The 13,079-nt window shown below is 60.3% G+C and overlaps 1 protein-coding gene across 1 annotated transcript in view; it reads left to right on the forward strand.

Annotated features, from left to right (window-relative positions):
* The first annotated feature begins 4,057 nt into the window (after window positions 1–4,057).
* The window catches only part of CUNH6orf132 (chromosome unknown C6orf132 homolog), a 40,476-nt gene continuing 31,454 nt past the window's right edge, over window positions 4,058–13,079 (forward strand). The window contains exon 1 of the mRNA XM_056126418.1: window positions 4,058–4,335. Within this exon, the coding sequence (XP_055982393.1) occupies window positions 4,188–4,335 (148 nt within the window). The 5' untranslated portion in view covers window positions 4,058–4,187. The remainder of the gene's footprint in view (window positions 4,336–13,079) is intronic.

Here is a 13,079-nt window from a genome sequence, read left to right on the forward strand (position 1 = left end):
ACTGCCCAGAGCATAGAGCCGGGGGTAACCCCTGAGCACTGCCAGGTGTGGCACCACCGTGAAAAATAAATAAATAAAATATAAAAAGGAAAATAGGTATTGAACGGACCAGAGAGGGTGGGAGAGAGTCGGGACAAAGGAGTGAGTCCTGAGCACAGCCAAGCATGAACGAGAGCAGGGGACACCGAGACGATGGACTGGAGGACATGCCTTGCCTGCAGAAGTCCTAAATTCCATCCCCAGCACCCCCTGATTCCCTGAGCTCTGCCCGAAGTGAGCACTGAGTCAAGAGAAGCCCCAGTCACGGCCGGCCGTGGCCCCCCAACACACAGACCAAACCCCCAACCAAACCCCCCAAAGTTGAAGGAGGCCTGCCATGGAAAGTCTCTTGTCCCCCTCTGCCTCCAATAACCACTTTCACTAGTGTCCGTGATACCTTAGCAAAGCGTTTCTGCTGTGTCAATACAAGCGAAGATCGGCCTCGGCTCCTCCCCTTCACAAACGGCCGCACTCCACACGTCACACCCCCACACGTCACACCCCCACACCACGTCACAACACTGGGTCAGCAGTTTATCAGCTGCTCTTGGAGATAACTGGAGACACCGTGAGCTGACTCGCGGGTTTCTGGGCCTGCTTTGTTATCCCCATTGTGCGACTGTGCCCCAGTGGACTGAACACTGGCCTCCAGCTCAACCATCTGGATTGCCGCCCATCTGCTAAGCAATTGCCCCCACCCTGGCCGACCTGGCTGAAACCTCCCTCCCTGGCACCCCCATCCCCCCAGTTCCCAGCTCTGCCACCCTGAGTGTCTCCTGAGGCCCCTCACCCCTCCTGCAGGCTCCCCCCAGACTCATCACCAAGGGGCCCGAGCAAACAGTACAGCGGGCCTGGGAATTTGCCTTGCATGCAGCCAGCCAGGGTTCGATCCCAGGCATCCCATATGGTCCCCTGAGCCCGCCAAGAGTAATTCCTGAGTGCAGAGGCAGGAGTAACCCCTGAGCATCACTGGGTGTGACGAGAGAGAGAGAGAGAGAGAGAGAGAGAGAGAGAGAGAGAGAGAGAGAGAGATTCTTCCCCAAGCTCCTTCTCTCCGTCTCCCAGATGCTTGAACTAACTCAGGAGAGGCTCCGGGTTCTCAGGAAAGTTCCTTCTCTGGGGGGAAATCTCAGGAAAGGCTCTTTTAGTTCTTTTTTGTTTTATTTTTTGATTTTTGGGTCACACCTGGCGATGCACAGGGCTTACTCCTGGTTCTGCACTCAGGAATCACCCCTGGCGGTGCTCAGGGGACTATATGGGATGCTGGGAATCGAACCCGGGTTGGCCGCGTGCAAGACAAACGCCCTACCCGCTGTGCTATTGCTCCAGCCCCCAGGAAAGGCCCTTTGACGGGGACTCTGCTGGGGTTGGGCAGGTACAGGACCTCAGCAGTGCCGAGGTAGGAGGGGCCCCACTCTGGGGGGTGGGGGGCTGCTCTCCAAAACCAAAAAGCTCCTATGCCGTGCTTTAAGCCCAGTGCACTCGGCTGGGTTGCAATGCCATCCAGGGTGTGGGCGCTCTCCTGTGCCTTCACTGGGTTCACAGCGGGAGGGATGAAGAGAGAAGGCGCACGGCTCTGGGTGTCTGCTGAGGCTGGGAGACTTGCCTTCCTCATGGCATCCTTGCCATCTCTCATGGACCAGCTCAAGTGTCAGTTCTTCCAGGAAGCCTTCCTGGACTTCTCCAGCCCACACTGCCCTCCCCTCCCGTGAATTCCTTCTGTGTGTGTGTGTGTGTGTGTGTGTTGTGATAGCAACCGCTGTTCTCTCCTTAGTCATCCGTTTCTTGCCACCCTGATTGGTATGGAGCTTATCTCCCAGAGGAAACCCCAACTTCCGTTGTGATAGAAATAACCCTTTTATATTCTCCAGTTGTCAGTCCAGCGCTAAGCAATCAGGAGAACCTCCAGGTGACCTGGGTGTGGCTCCGACCCAACACTGGGGGAACGCAGAACTCAAAAGGTACTTCTGCGGGGCTGGAGTGATAGCACAGCGGGGAGGGCGTTTGCCTTGCACGCAGCTGACCTGAGTTCGATTCCCAGCACCCCATATGGTCCCCCGAGCACCGCCAGGAGTCATTCCTGAGTGCATGAACCAGGAGTAACTCCTGTGCATCGCCCGGTGTGACCCAAAAAAGCAAACAAACAAACAAAAAGTACTGGGGGGGCAGAGAGATTGGGTGGTGGGCACCACTTTGATCCAAGCATCACATACGTCCCCCAGAGCACTGCCAGAAGTGATCCCTGAGCACAGCTGGATGTGCCCCCTCCCCCCAATAAATAAAATAGAATAAAAGATACCTCTTGGGTGGGAGAAATGCTCACTGGGTCGGATCGGCACCCGGCACCAGCACCCTGGCAAAGGACAAGCAGCCTCCCCGAGCGCGGCCAGGTGTGGCCTCCGAACCAAGAGAAAGAAATGAAAAGAATAATAAATAAATAAAAGATGTTCCTGCTCTCCCTCCCCGCCTATACCTCGGCCGGTCCCTCCCCTCCCCTCCCAGTGGGAAAGCTGTGACCTCACAGCCACAACCCGCCCAAGGGTCACTTCAAAGTCCAAGGGTCCCTGAGCGCTGAACAACATGTCAGTGTCTGTTGGGGAAATAGCCCCAATCAGCGCCGAGAGGCCACCACGGGGAACATGCGTCGGCCGGGGCTGGACGGCGTGGGAGGGGAGATGTCCTCGGGGGCTCCGTGGGGGCGTGGGTCCTGTGCAGTGTGTCCTGCGGTGGCAGTGGCCACCCGCTGTGCTGCAGCAGAGAAGCCCTGGATGTGCGGGGAAAGTGGCCACTGTTCGTGCTGGGGGCGGGGGGAGGGCGGCCAGAGAGCCAGAACCTTCCACCTTCAGCCCAAAGAGAGGAACGGAAGTGTGCAGAGAGACAGGGAGAGAGACAGAGAAAGGGGAGATGGCAGGGGGGAGGGGGAGAGGGAGAAGGGGGAGGGCAGAGAGGATGGGGGAGGGTCTGCAGGAGAATGTCTCTGCTCTCCATGGGAGGGGCCGGTGGAGAGGAGTGAGGGGGAGAGTGAGGGACTGTCCAGTGAGGTCATTTACATGACACCACTAAGAGTATTTCAAAATGGGGAAAAAAAAGGGCTTGGGTACTGAGAGTGCTTGGTAGAGGAGGAGTGCCGGGTGGAGGGGGCGTCCCGCGGGGCTCTCCAGGGAAGCACTCTCTGCCGGGGCGCCCCCAGAAACCTCTCACCTTGCCCTCTGGCCCCCTTTGCATCTCAGTTCCTTTCACAGGTTCAGCTGCCCCGGGGGTCAGCTGTTCCCACCGGAGCTGGGGGTGGGACCCTGAAGGGGCCTCAGCTCAGCTCCCCAAGTGCCCCACCCGGTTGGGTTGGGGACAGGTACCCGGCCACACCCTGGGGGGTTGCTGCAGGTGGCACCCAGGTCTGTGGAGGATCTGGAAGCTGCCCTACCCTCGTTTTTTTAAGCGAGAAGGGTGCGCTCCCGGCAGTGCTCGGGGCTTCCGAATCCTTGCTCTGTGCTCAAGGATCCCCTCCCAGCGGGATCCCTTGGGGTACCCCATGCAGTGCCAGAGATGGAACCCAGCTGGGGCGGGCACCTGCAAGGCAAGCGCCCTCCCTACCCACGGGGCTATCTCTGGCCCCAGGTGATCCGCACTGAAAGCCAGGAAGGATCAAAAGAACTTGATGTGCAGAAAGACCCCCCGACGTGGTCCCCGCGGGCTCTCCGTCAATCCGCGCGGGTCTACGACCCTCTGCTCCGGCCCTCCCTCCCGCCTGGGCCCTGCCGGCCTGGCCACTTCCCTCTGGCCCGGGAAGGTGCCCGCACCCCCCCCCCCACTCCCGGGCGCTGCCCGGTGCCCCGCTGACCCGGCCCTGAACCCCCGCGCGGGGCGGAGCGCACCGGGGGCTCGTCCCGGGCAGGGCGGGGTCCCCAGCCCCCCGGGCCGTGCCAACAATGGGCCGTTGTGGCGGGCGGCGGCGGGCGGGCAGGAATGCGGCCGGGGGAGTTGGCGGCGGCCGGGGGCGGGGCCGGCCCGACGGCCGCCCCTACCTGGCCAGGTAGCTCGCATTTCCCGGCGCGCGCGCGGCCGCGGGCCCCGGGGAGCCGCGCGGAGCGGAGCGGCGCGGCAGCAGGGCAGGGGCGCGGGTCCTCCGGGACGCGCCCCCCCGCGGCAGCATGAGAAAGAGCCCGACGGTGCAGGGCACCTTCAGCAAGCTCTTCGGCAGGAAGCACGCCAGCCCCGCGGGGGGCACCTCGCTCTACGCCACCAACCCGCCCTGGATCTTCGCCCAGGAGGCCCCCGACGAGGGCCCCCGCGGTTTCGGTGAGCGCCCGAGACGCGCCAGGACCTGCGCGGGAGGCGGAGCGGGGCGGCAGGGCCGGGCCGGGCCGCGGGGTGGCGGGGGAGCCTGCCCCGGCCCGGCCCTCGGAGGGGGTGGGAGCGCGGGGTGGGGGTCCTGCGGTCCCGTCGACCCCCAGGTGTCCCTGGACCCCCCGACCCTCCTCCTGCGCGCGCGCGCGCGCTGCCTCCGCCCTGCCGGGTCCCAAGCCGCGGCTCCTCCTGACCGGGAACCTGGGGTGTGTGGGGGGTGGGGGGTGCCACCCGGGTCTCCCCACACTGGACTGTGCACAGGGGAGGCTCTCAGAGAAGTCCACAGGAGCTGCGGCTGGCTAGCAGGGCCCCCGGCTGTGCCGGACTGTCCCTTCCTGGGGCGACACACGAGTTCTTGTGCTTGGCCCAAGATAAGGGGCCCAAGATAAGGGCCCCCCCCCCCCCCCGCCACCCCCTCCACCCCCAGCTGCGGCCTGACCCCGTCTTCAGGCACCAGGAAGCGTGGCAGCCTGGTCCTGGGCTCCCCTTACAACCTCACTCGGGTCTAGCTCTGGGGGGGCCCTAAGAATCCGGGGGAGGAATTCTCCTCTGTGTCCAAGGTTCTGGACCCAGGGAGTCGGCCCTCAGAGGCTGTCGCACCTCATTGTCATGTGTGTTCACTGACTTTCAGGGGCCCCTGTGGCCGGGGTGTGGGTGTATAGTGGGGGTGTGTGTGTACAGTCCTTAGCCCCTGTACCTGGATGTAGGTCAGTGCCCAGCTTCTCAGGGCTGGACACAGGGTGTCACTCACCTTGCGCGGGCCAGAGGAGCAAGTAGCTAACTGGATGCCTCTCTGGGGGGCCCTCTGGGGGTCTTAGTTAGCCAGGAGAGGGCAGAGAGGAGAACTAACTTCCGCAGCCCACAGCACCCCAGACTAGCACTGCTGGGCTTTGGAACCTTCCAGCACAGGGGTTTCCCTCTGCTTGGCCTGCACACCCTCCCTGCCAGCGTCCATCCCTCCCCGGGTGCTACTCTCGTCGCCCTGGCTGGGTGACAGCACACCTGGCCTCCTTAGCACCATTGTTCCTGTTTGACAGATGAGGCCCAGAGAGGTGAAGTCACATGGCCAAGATCACACAGCTTGACCTGGCCACACCAGAACTCTCTGAAGTGCACAATTCAGTGATTTCTTGGCTTAACGGAGTTGTGCAACCCCCTGCTTTGAGAACTTTTCCGTGACGCCCTCATTTTCCTCCTGGGTCAGGGATTAGAATCTGGGCCCTGGCGCTCCAGAGGGCATAGCCCTGGCCAGCTGGCCGGGGACTCTGTGGCAGGTAGCGGAGAGGGGGGTAGCCTCAGCATCACCTGCCTCCCGCAGACGCATGCCCCCTCCTCACATGCATTTCTTTCCCAAGAGGAGACCATGGCATAGCTTAGACAGTTCCCTATTTTGTTGTCTGGACTGCTGGTGGGGGCTGGTCCCCGGAGAGGTGGGGAGCGTGGTGTCCTGTCCCCTAGCCTGGGCAGGGCTGCCAGGGAGGGCGGAAGGGGGGCTGTCAGCTCTTCCCTTCCCCAGGGCAGGGCTGGGTCCCCGCTGACTCAGCCTGGTGGCACCCTGCACACAGAGGGCTTGAAAACAACCTGTGCCTGGCGGGGCGGCGGCTCCCCGTGTTTCCGGGCTGTTCCCCGGGGTGCCGGGGGTGGGGCGGAGGTGTCCCTCCCTGCATTGGGAGTTGGGGACAAGGAGGGGCCGGCGTGAAGGATTCGGGACGTGATGGGAATGCCAGGCCCGCTGTGTCTCTTGTGGGGGTTAGTCAGTGGCTGGGGCGCCGGTGACCTGGGGGTGACGTCCATCCAAGGCTGCCTGTGATGACAGCTGGGGGTCTGTATGTGGCAGCTGAGAAGTAAAGGCTCTCGGGGGCCGGAGCGATAGGACAGCGGGTAGGGCGTTTGCCTTGCACGCGGCCAACCTGGGTTCGATTCCCAGCATCCCATATGGTCCCCCCCGAGCACCGCCAGGAGTGATTCCTGAGTGCAGAGCCAGGAGGAACCCATGAGCTTAGCCGGGTGTGACCCAAAAAGCAAAATAATAATAATAATAATAATAATAAAGTTTTATTTAGATATCACACCCATCAGTTCTCGTCTTGGGCTGTTTCCCTGCTCCACTGACGGTGGCCCACTCACTCTGCAGCCCAAACTGGAAAGTGCTGGCACTTAACAGAAAGCAAACGTTGGCTCCCGCGAGATTTCGTGTGCGCGGGACAGCCCCGGCTCTGAGCTCTCTGGCCCGGCCTGCCTAGCTCCACTTCCTGACGAGCCATCTCCCACGTAGAACAGTGGAGACAGACCTCCAGGTTCGGAGGGTGGGAGTTTCAGCCCCGTGGGCCCGTGGAGCCTTGAGCCTTCTCGGAGCTGTTGGCTGGCTCTGGAAGAGGCCATGCGGCCACCGAAGAGGGAAACCTCAGTGCAGGGATGAGTAAGGGCGTTTCAGACACCCTCCCCGCCTCCCCCCGCTCCTCCCCGTCTCCCCACCGTGACTGTGTTCCTATAAAACTCTGTTTGCTCAAGATAGTCCGAGGGCAGCAGGTACCAGGCCAATAGTCAAATGGTGAAGGGGGCAGTGAGTTGATTTTTTTTTTCCCTTCCTGAACATTTATTGCCGCCCTTCTTAAGAGGGCTTCATGCCATGCAATTGCTGTCTTAATTACGCCCTCTGTCCTCCTCCAGCCCACGCTAGGGTCTTAAAAAGCCACTCGGTTGTTTTTCTAATGCATGAGAAAGCAGATGGGGATCTTGGCCGAGATGATAAGGGAACCGGGCTGCTGAGACAGAGCCAGATGGCGCGGACTCCTCGTTGGTTGCCTCTAGGATTCACTGAGCTGCCTTCCCCGCCCTGGCCTTGCAAATTCTTGTTTGCTTTTGCTCTCGTGAGTGTGTGTGTGTGTGTGTGTGTGTGTGTGTGTGTGTGTTGGGGGAGGCTCTTTCTTGCCTTGGTTCTCCCGGCCGGTATACATAGGTACACACACATGGAGATCACCTGCATTACTCAACCTGGGGCGGACACTTTGTTCTCCTGCTCCCAGACCTTTCCTTCCGGTTCCAGCAGCTTGGAGAATGCTGGTTTCCTCCCCCAGGTGGACCGGGTGGTCCTCCGCTGCCATCCCCAGTGCCCTGGCTCAGCAGTCTGGGGGAACCCCAGTGTTCTCCAGCGTGACAGCTGGTCCCGGCTCCCCGACCTTGGGCCTCGGGTTCTGTTAAAGGGTGTGAATGGGCAAGCCCAGTTCCGGCTGGGGCTGTGAAGGAGCCGTACCTCCTCCACACCCTGGAGGTGTGCTGTGGCTTGGCACTCTCCACACACACACACACACACACACACACGCACGCACGCACGCACGCACGCACACACACCCCTCCTTGCTGCCCTATTTGCCTTATTATATAAGCACCTCTTGTAGCTGTCAACTTCCGGAGAAGCCCTTGACCCCCCCGCAGCCTGGCTCTGGAACGCCCTCTCTCCCGGCAACTAATCAGAGTCACAATCTCATCCCCTTCGTCGTCGTCGTGATCAATCATTTCTCCAACCAGCAGCAGACCGAACAATGTATGCGTATTGCGTATTCTCCATGGAGGCAGGGGAAGGCCCCAGTGGGTTCCGGCGACCCAAGGAATTTGTGCAGGGCTGGCCTCCAGGAACCGCCCTTCCTGGGACCTTGGGGAGCACAGAATGGGACATGGTGTGACCAGGGGGCAGTCCTAGCCCTGGTCTGCAGACCCCGCTGGGGGTTGTCACCTGCACCCGGCACCCGGCACCCGGCACCCGCTGGAAAGCTCTGTGAGCTGAGTTCCGCCCCTTCAGGTCCCAGCCCAGCCCCTCCCTCCCTCCCCACCCCTCCCCCCTGTCCCACTCCAGCCCAGCCCAGCGTCCCCTCTGCCCTTGGACAAAGGCCTCTCTCTGTGTGCCCAGGCCGGCCTGCTGGGGCTTGCTGGGACCGACTGGCCTTTTCAGGTTTCTGTCATGTGGACCCATTAATTAAGGAGGAAGGGCCTCATTAACGCCATCTGTGGGTTCCACGAACTAGCACCTCCTCCTCCCATCATGCTGGAGGCCAAAGACTGGGTGCCCTGAAGAGGGTGGAGCCGGGTGGGGTGGGAGTCGTTCACAGTTCTGGGTTTCTCCAGTCAAGAGTTTAATCAAGGCAACCAACTCTCCGGCTAATGGCTATAATGTCTAACGTCTCGCCCTTCCCAAGGCACTGGGGGATGGGCGGTGTTCCCGGCCACTTGCAGCCCCACACTGTCCCCTTCTCATCCCTCCCTGCCCCTCCCCCACTCTCCCCATTCCCCAGCTTCTGTCTTTTCTGATTTCGGTAGGCTTCCTGCAAGATAAGAGTGATTGTGCCTATTTAACAGGTGGGGAGACTGAGCCCCAGAGAGTGTCCCGAGTCCTCAGACACTGTGTGGAGAGGGCCAGATTCCTGGTGTATCTGCTTTCCTCTGGGCCTCACCAACTTTCTAGTCTCGTTCTGGGAAAGCAGGAGACGGACAGAAGGGAGGGAGGCTTCTCCCCCCCCCCCCCCCCCGTGTCCATGTGGGGTGTGTGTGTGTGTGTGTGTGTGTGTGTGTGTGTGTGTGTGTATCGCCCTTCTTTCCCTCCTGTGCAGACAGTGACCCAAGGGAACTGGAATCCGCATCAGATTCCTGCACCAACCCTCCCCTCCAGCTGTGTGACCTCAGGCGGGACACCTAACCTCTCTGTGCCCCTGGGCCCTCCTCTACTGGATAGGGACAGGCTGTACAGACTGTCAGAACCTTCCGGACCTCAACCCCCTGAGGAGCACCTTGGCTGGGGGAGGGGAGAGCCACTGCTACCACTTCAGCTCTTGAGAGGGAAGGCCAACTCCGGGCTGGCAGAGGCTGCGGCTCGGGTGGGGATACTGGTGCCCACTCGGCCCCTGTCGCTGCCGCACCCTGGAGAGGCCTGAGCGGGCTCCCTCACCTGTGCTTGGGGCCTGCGGCCACTCGAGCCACCCTGGGCCTCCGTCTTCCGGTCTGCAGAGAAGGCAGCTCTCCGCTTTCTCCCAAGCAGAGCCCGCCTCACTGCTGCTGCCAGGCACATTAACACATGCAAGGCCCGATCCTAAAGCCATGTGAGGTGAGGCACACACACCACACACACACACACACACACACACACGCACACGCACACATGCACATGCATAGACATACACATAGACACACACACGCACACATACACACACAAACACACACATGCACACATGCACATGCATAGACATACACATAGACACACGCACGCACAGACACACACACAGACACGCACACACAGACACACACGCACAGATACACCCAGGCACACAGACACACATGCACACACCAGACACACACACACACAGACACACAGAAATGTACTCACAGGCACACACGCACACACAGACACACGCACATGCACACAGAGACACACACACAGAGACACACATACACCCATGCATGCTTAGACACACACACATATGCAGACATCATGCACACACAGACACACACATAGACACACACGCACAGATACACCCAGGCACACAGACACATACGCACACACCAGACACACACATACACCCATGCATGCATAGACACACACACGCATGCAGACACGAACACACATGCACAGACACATACACACGTACACGCATGCACAGACATGCACAGACACACACACGCACAGACACACACTCCTGCACACCCACATACATGTATACATGCATGCACGCACAGATACACACTCACACACACACACACAGAGGGCGAGGGAGAGTACAGGGATGACCTGAGAGTCCTCCCAGCTGTGCAGGCAGCTTTTCTGTTAGGTCACCTCTCGCACACCCATCTCCTTCACTGCACACCCGCCCACCCACTGGGTCACACTTCACACAGCCTCACGGAGGTCTAGAAACACATACCCACAAACAGAAATGAAAGAGGGCCCGTGGACAGCTTGCCTTGCACGCTGCTGACCTGGGCTCGGTCCCCTGCACCACATAAGGCCCCGCCCTGAGTGCAGAGCCAGGAGTAAGCCCCGAGCACAACCGGGGCATCACAACTGTTATGTCGCACAGTGCAGAAGGCGCGTTTTGCCCGCAGGAGCCCTGAGATCAGTCCCAGCACTGCGTGGATCCCCACGCTCCCCTAACGCAGCCCCAAACAAGGGGTTCACCCAGCAGGCTCAGGGCTTGCTCCTGACTCTGTGCTCAGGAATCACTCTGGCAGGGCTCAGGGGGACAATACGGGGTGCCAGCCTGGGCCAGCTGCAGGCAAGGAAAGCATCCTCCCTGCCTTGCTCTCTGCCCCCGCCCCCAAATTTAAAGGCACCGGAATCCAATCCAGTGAGGCTCAAAGGTGAGGCCGTGCTCGTACCCCTCCCTCTCTCCTCCAGTCTGCCTCCCCCCTCAGACGGGAACTTCAGCCCCTCCGGGTGGCTCTGGCCTGGCGCTGAGTCCCAAGTAGACCCACTTCAGGCTGTGGAAGTGTGCCCTGCTTGGTACACAGAGGTGGGGGGGGGCAGGGCACAGGCGAGCAGGACGGGCCGCTCTGCCGTTCGGGTCAGACTTGGCACCTGGAGGCCCACCAGCTGTCCGCCGCTGTCTTAGCTCATGCAGTTCTTTGAGATAAATTCCCCGGGAAACTTGAGTTTGCCTCTCTGTATGGTAAGGCTCCGATGACAGTGAGGACCAGCCCTTCTCGGCGTGGAACACCCACGGGTCCAGTATGCTTTGGGTCTCCGTGGCTGCCCGGATGCTGGAGGTGCTTCCCAAGACACCTCCTTTCTTTGGAGGCATCTGAATTGTTTTGCTTGGTTGGTTCAAGGCGGCTACACCCCATACTTGGAGTCTTGTTCCAGCCTGCTGCTCTGGGGATCGTCCAATGCCAGGGATGGAACCGGGGGCCCTACATGTGCAAGGCCAGTGCTCCCCCGAGAGCCACATACCCAGCTCTGTGGGCTCCTGAGCCTGTGATGGACATACTTCCCTGCCTTCTCATGACCCTGACGGACCTTGGCAGATCCCTCTCTGATCTGCGTGGCTCGAAACCTCCGAAAGCCCAGGGGTGCAGTTCAGTGGTGGGGACCCTCGTTTGATCCCTGGCATCACCCCACAGTGTCCAGAGCAATCCCAGCACTGGCGGTGTGGTCTCCTGGTCACCACGACAAGGACGTGCCCAAGGATAATGCCCCTTGGTTAGAGGGCCTGGGGAAATGACTCCAGGGGCGGGAGCGCGTGCTTTGCAAATAGGCGCTCAGAAGTGCCGGGTACTCCCGCCCGCTCCCTGTCCCAGCCGAGTTGGACTCTTGCTTTGCACACGGCCAGCCTGGTTCGATATCCAGGACCCCAGATGTGGTCTCCCAGACTCCGCCAGGAGTAATTCCCGAGTGCGGATCCAGGAGTAACCCTTGAGCATCACTGGGTGTGGCCCAAAAAGAAACAGACGAAAGAGTGCACTCCTCCCCTAACCCAACACAGTGAAGGGAAAGACAAAATAAATGCTGCTTTAAAAGGGAGGAGGAGGGGGGGGTCTGGAGCAATAGCACAGCGGGGAGGGCATTTGCCTTGCATGGGGCCGACCCGAGTTGGATTCCCAGCATCCCATATGGTCCCCTGAGCACCGCCAGGAGTCATTCCTGAGTGCAGAACCAGGAGTAACCTTTGTGCATTGCCAGGTGTGACCCAAAAAGCACATAAATAAATAAATAAATAAATAAATAAATGGGAGGTCGGGTGGAGAGATAATACAGGGACGTTAGGGCGCTTGTCTTGCAGGGGCTGCTCCAGACTCGATCCCTGGCACTGCTGAGGGTCCCCTGAGTCCCACTAGGAGCCGAGGCAGCCCGGAGTCCCCCTCTATGCCCTCAGCTGAGGAGGGGCTGCTTCCCAGGAGCACTGCCCCCCGCTCCCATCCTCCCAGATCCTCTGATCTGATCCACGCTCCTGGGCTTGGCCAGGAAATGCCCCAAGTGGACGCCATCGTCTTCTCTTTAGTTGGATCTTGTCTCCAAGTCTCGGAAGTGCCTGCCCTGCCCTCAAACCCTCGGAGGACCCAGCTTTGGTGTGGCCACAGCGGTCTCACTTGCTGTGGCCTCGGCCAGCTGGGAACAGAGTGCAGGTGTGAGGGGTCTAGGGGAAGCTTGTCCGCTCCTAGCTATTCCCCCACATTTTTTATGGGGACCTCACCCAGTGGTGCCCAGGGCTTACTCCTGGCTCTGTGCTCAGGGAGCACTTTGGGCAGGGCTCAGGGGACCATATGGAGTGTTGGGGATTGAACTAGGGTCAGCCATATGCAAGGCAAGCGCCCTACCCATTGCACTTGCTCTCAAGCTCCCACAATTTTTTCCTCTTAAAACTGTTTTTGGGGAGGGGGGAGCACATCCGGCAGTGCTCAGGCCTTGTGCCTTGCTCTGTGCTCAGGGGTCACTCCTGACGGTGCTCTAGACCAGCTGTGTGCAAGGCAGGCGACCTATCTGTTGCAATAATATCACTGTCACTGCCCTCCTGTTGTTCATCGATTTGCTCGAGCGGGCCCAGTAACGTCTCCATTTATTGGGTTCTGTTTTTTTTTTTTTTTGCTTTTTGGGTCACACCCGGCGATACTCAGGGGTGATGCCCAGCTCCCCCATATGGTCCCCCATATGGTACTCCTGCCTCTGCGCTCAGGAATCCTGGCGGTGCTCGAGGGACCATATGGGATGCTGGGAA

Source organism: Sorex fumeus, unplaced genomic scaffold, assembly GCF_029834395.1.
Source record: "Sorex fumeus unplaced genomic scaffold, SorFum_2.1 ptg000061l, whole genome shotgun sequence".
NCBI lineage: Eukaryota > Metazoa > Chordata > Mammalia > Eulipotyphla > Soricidae > Sorex > Sorex fumeus.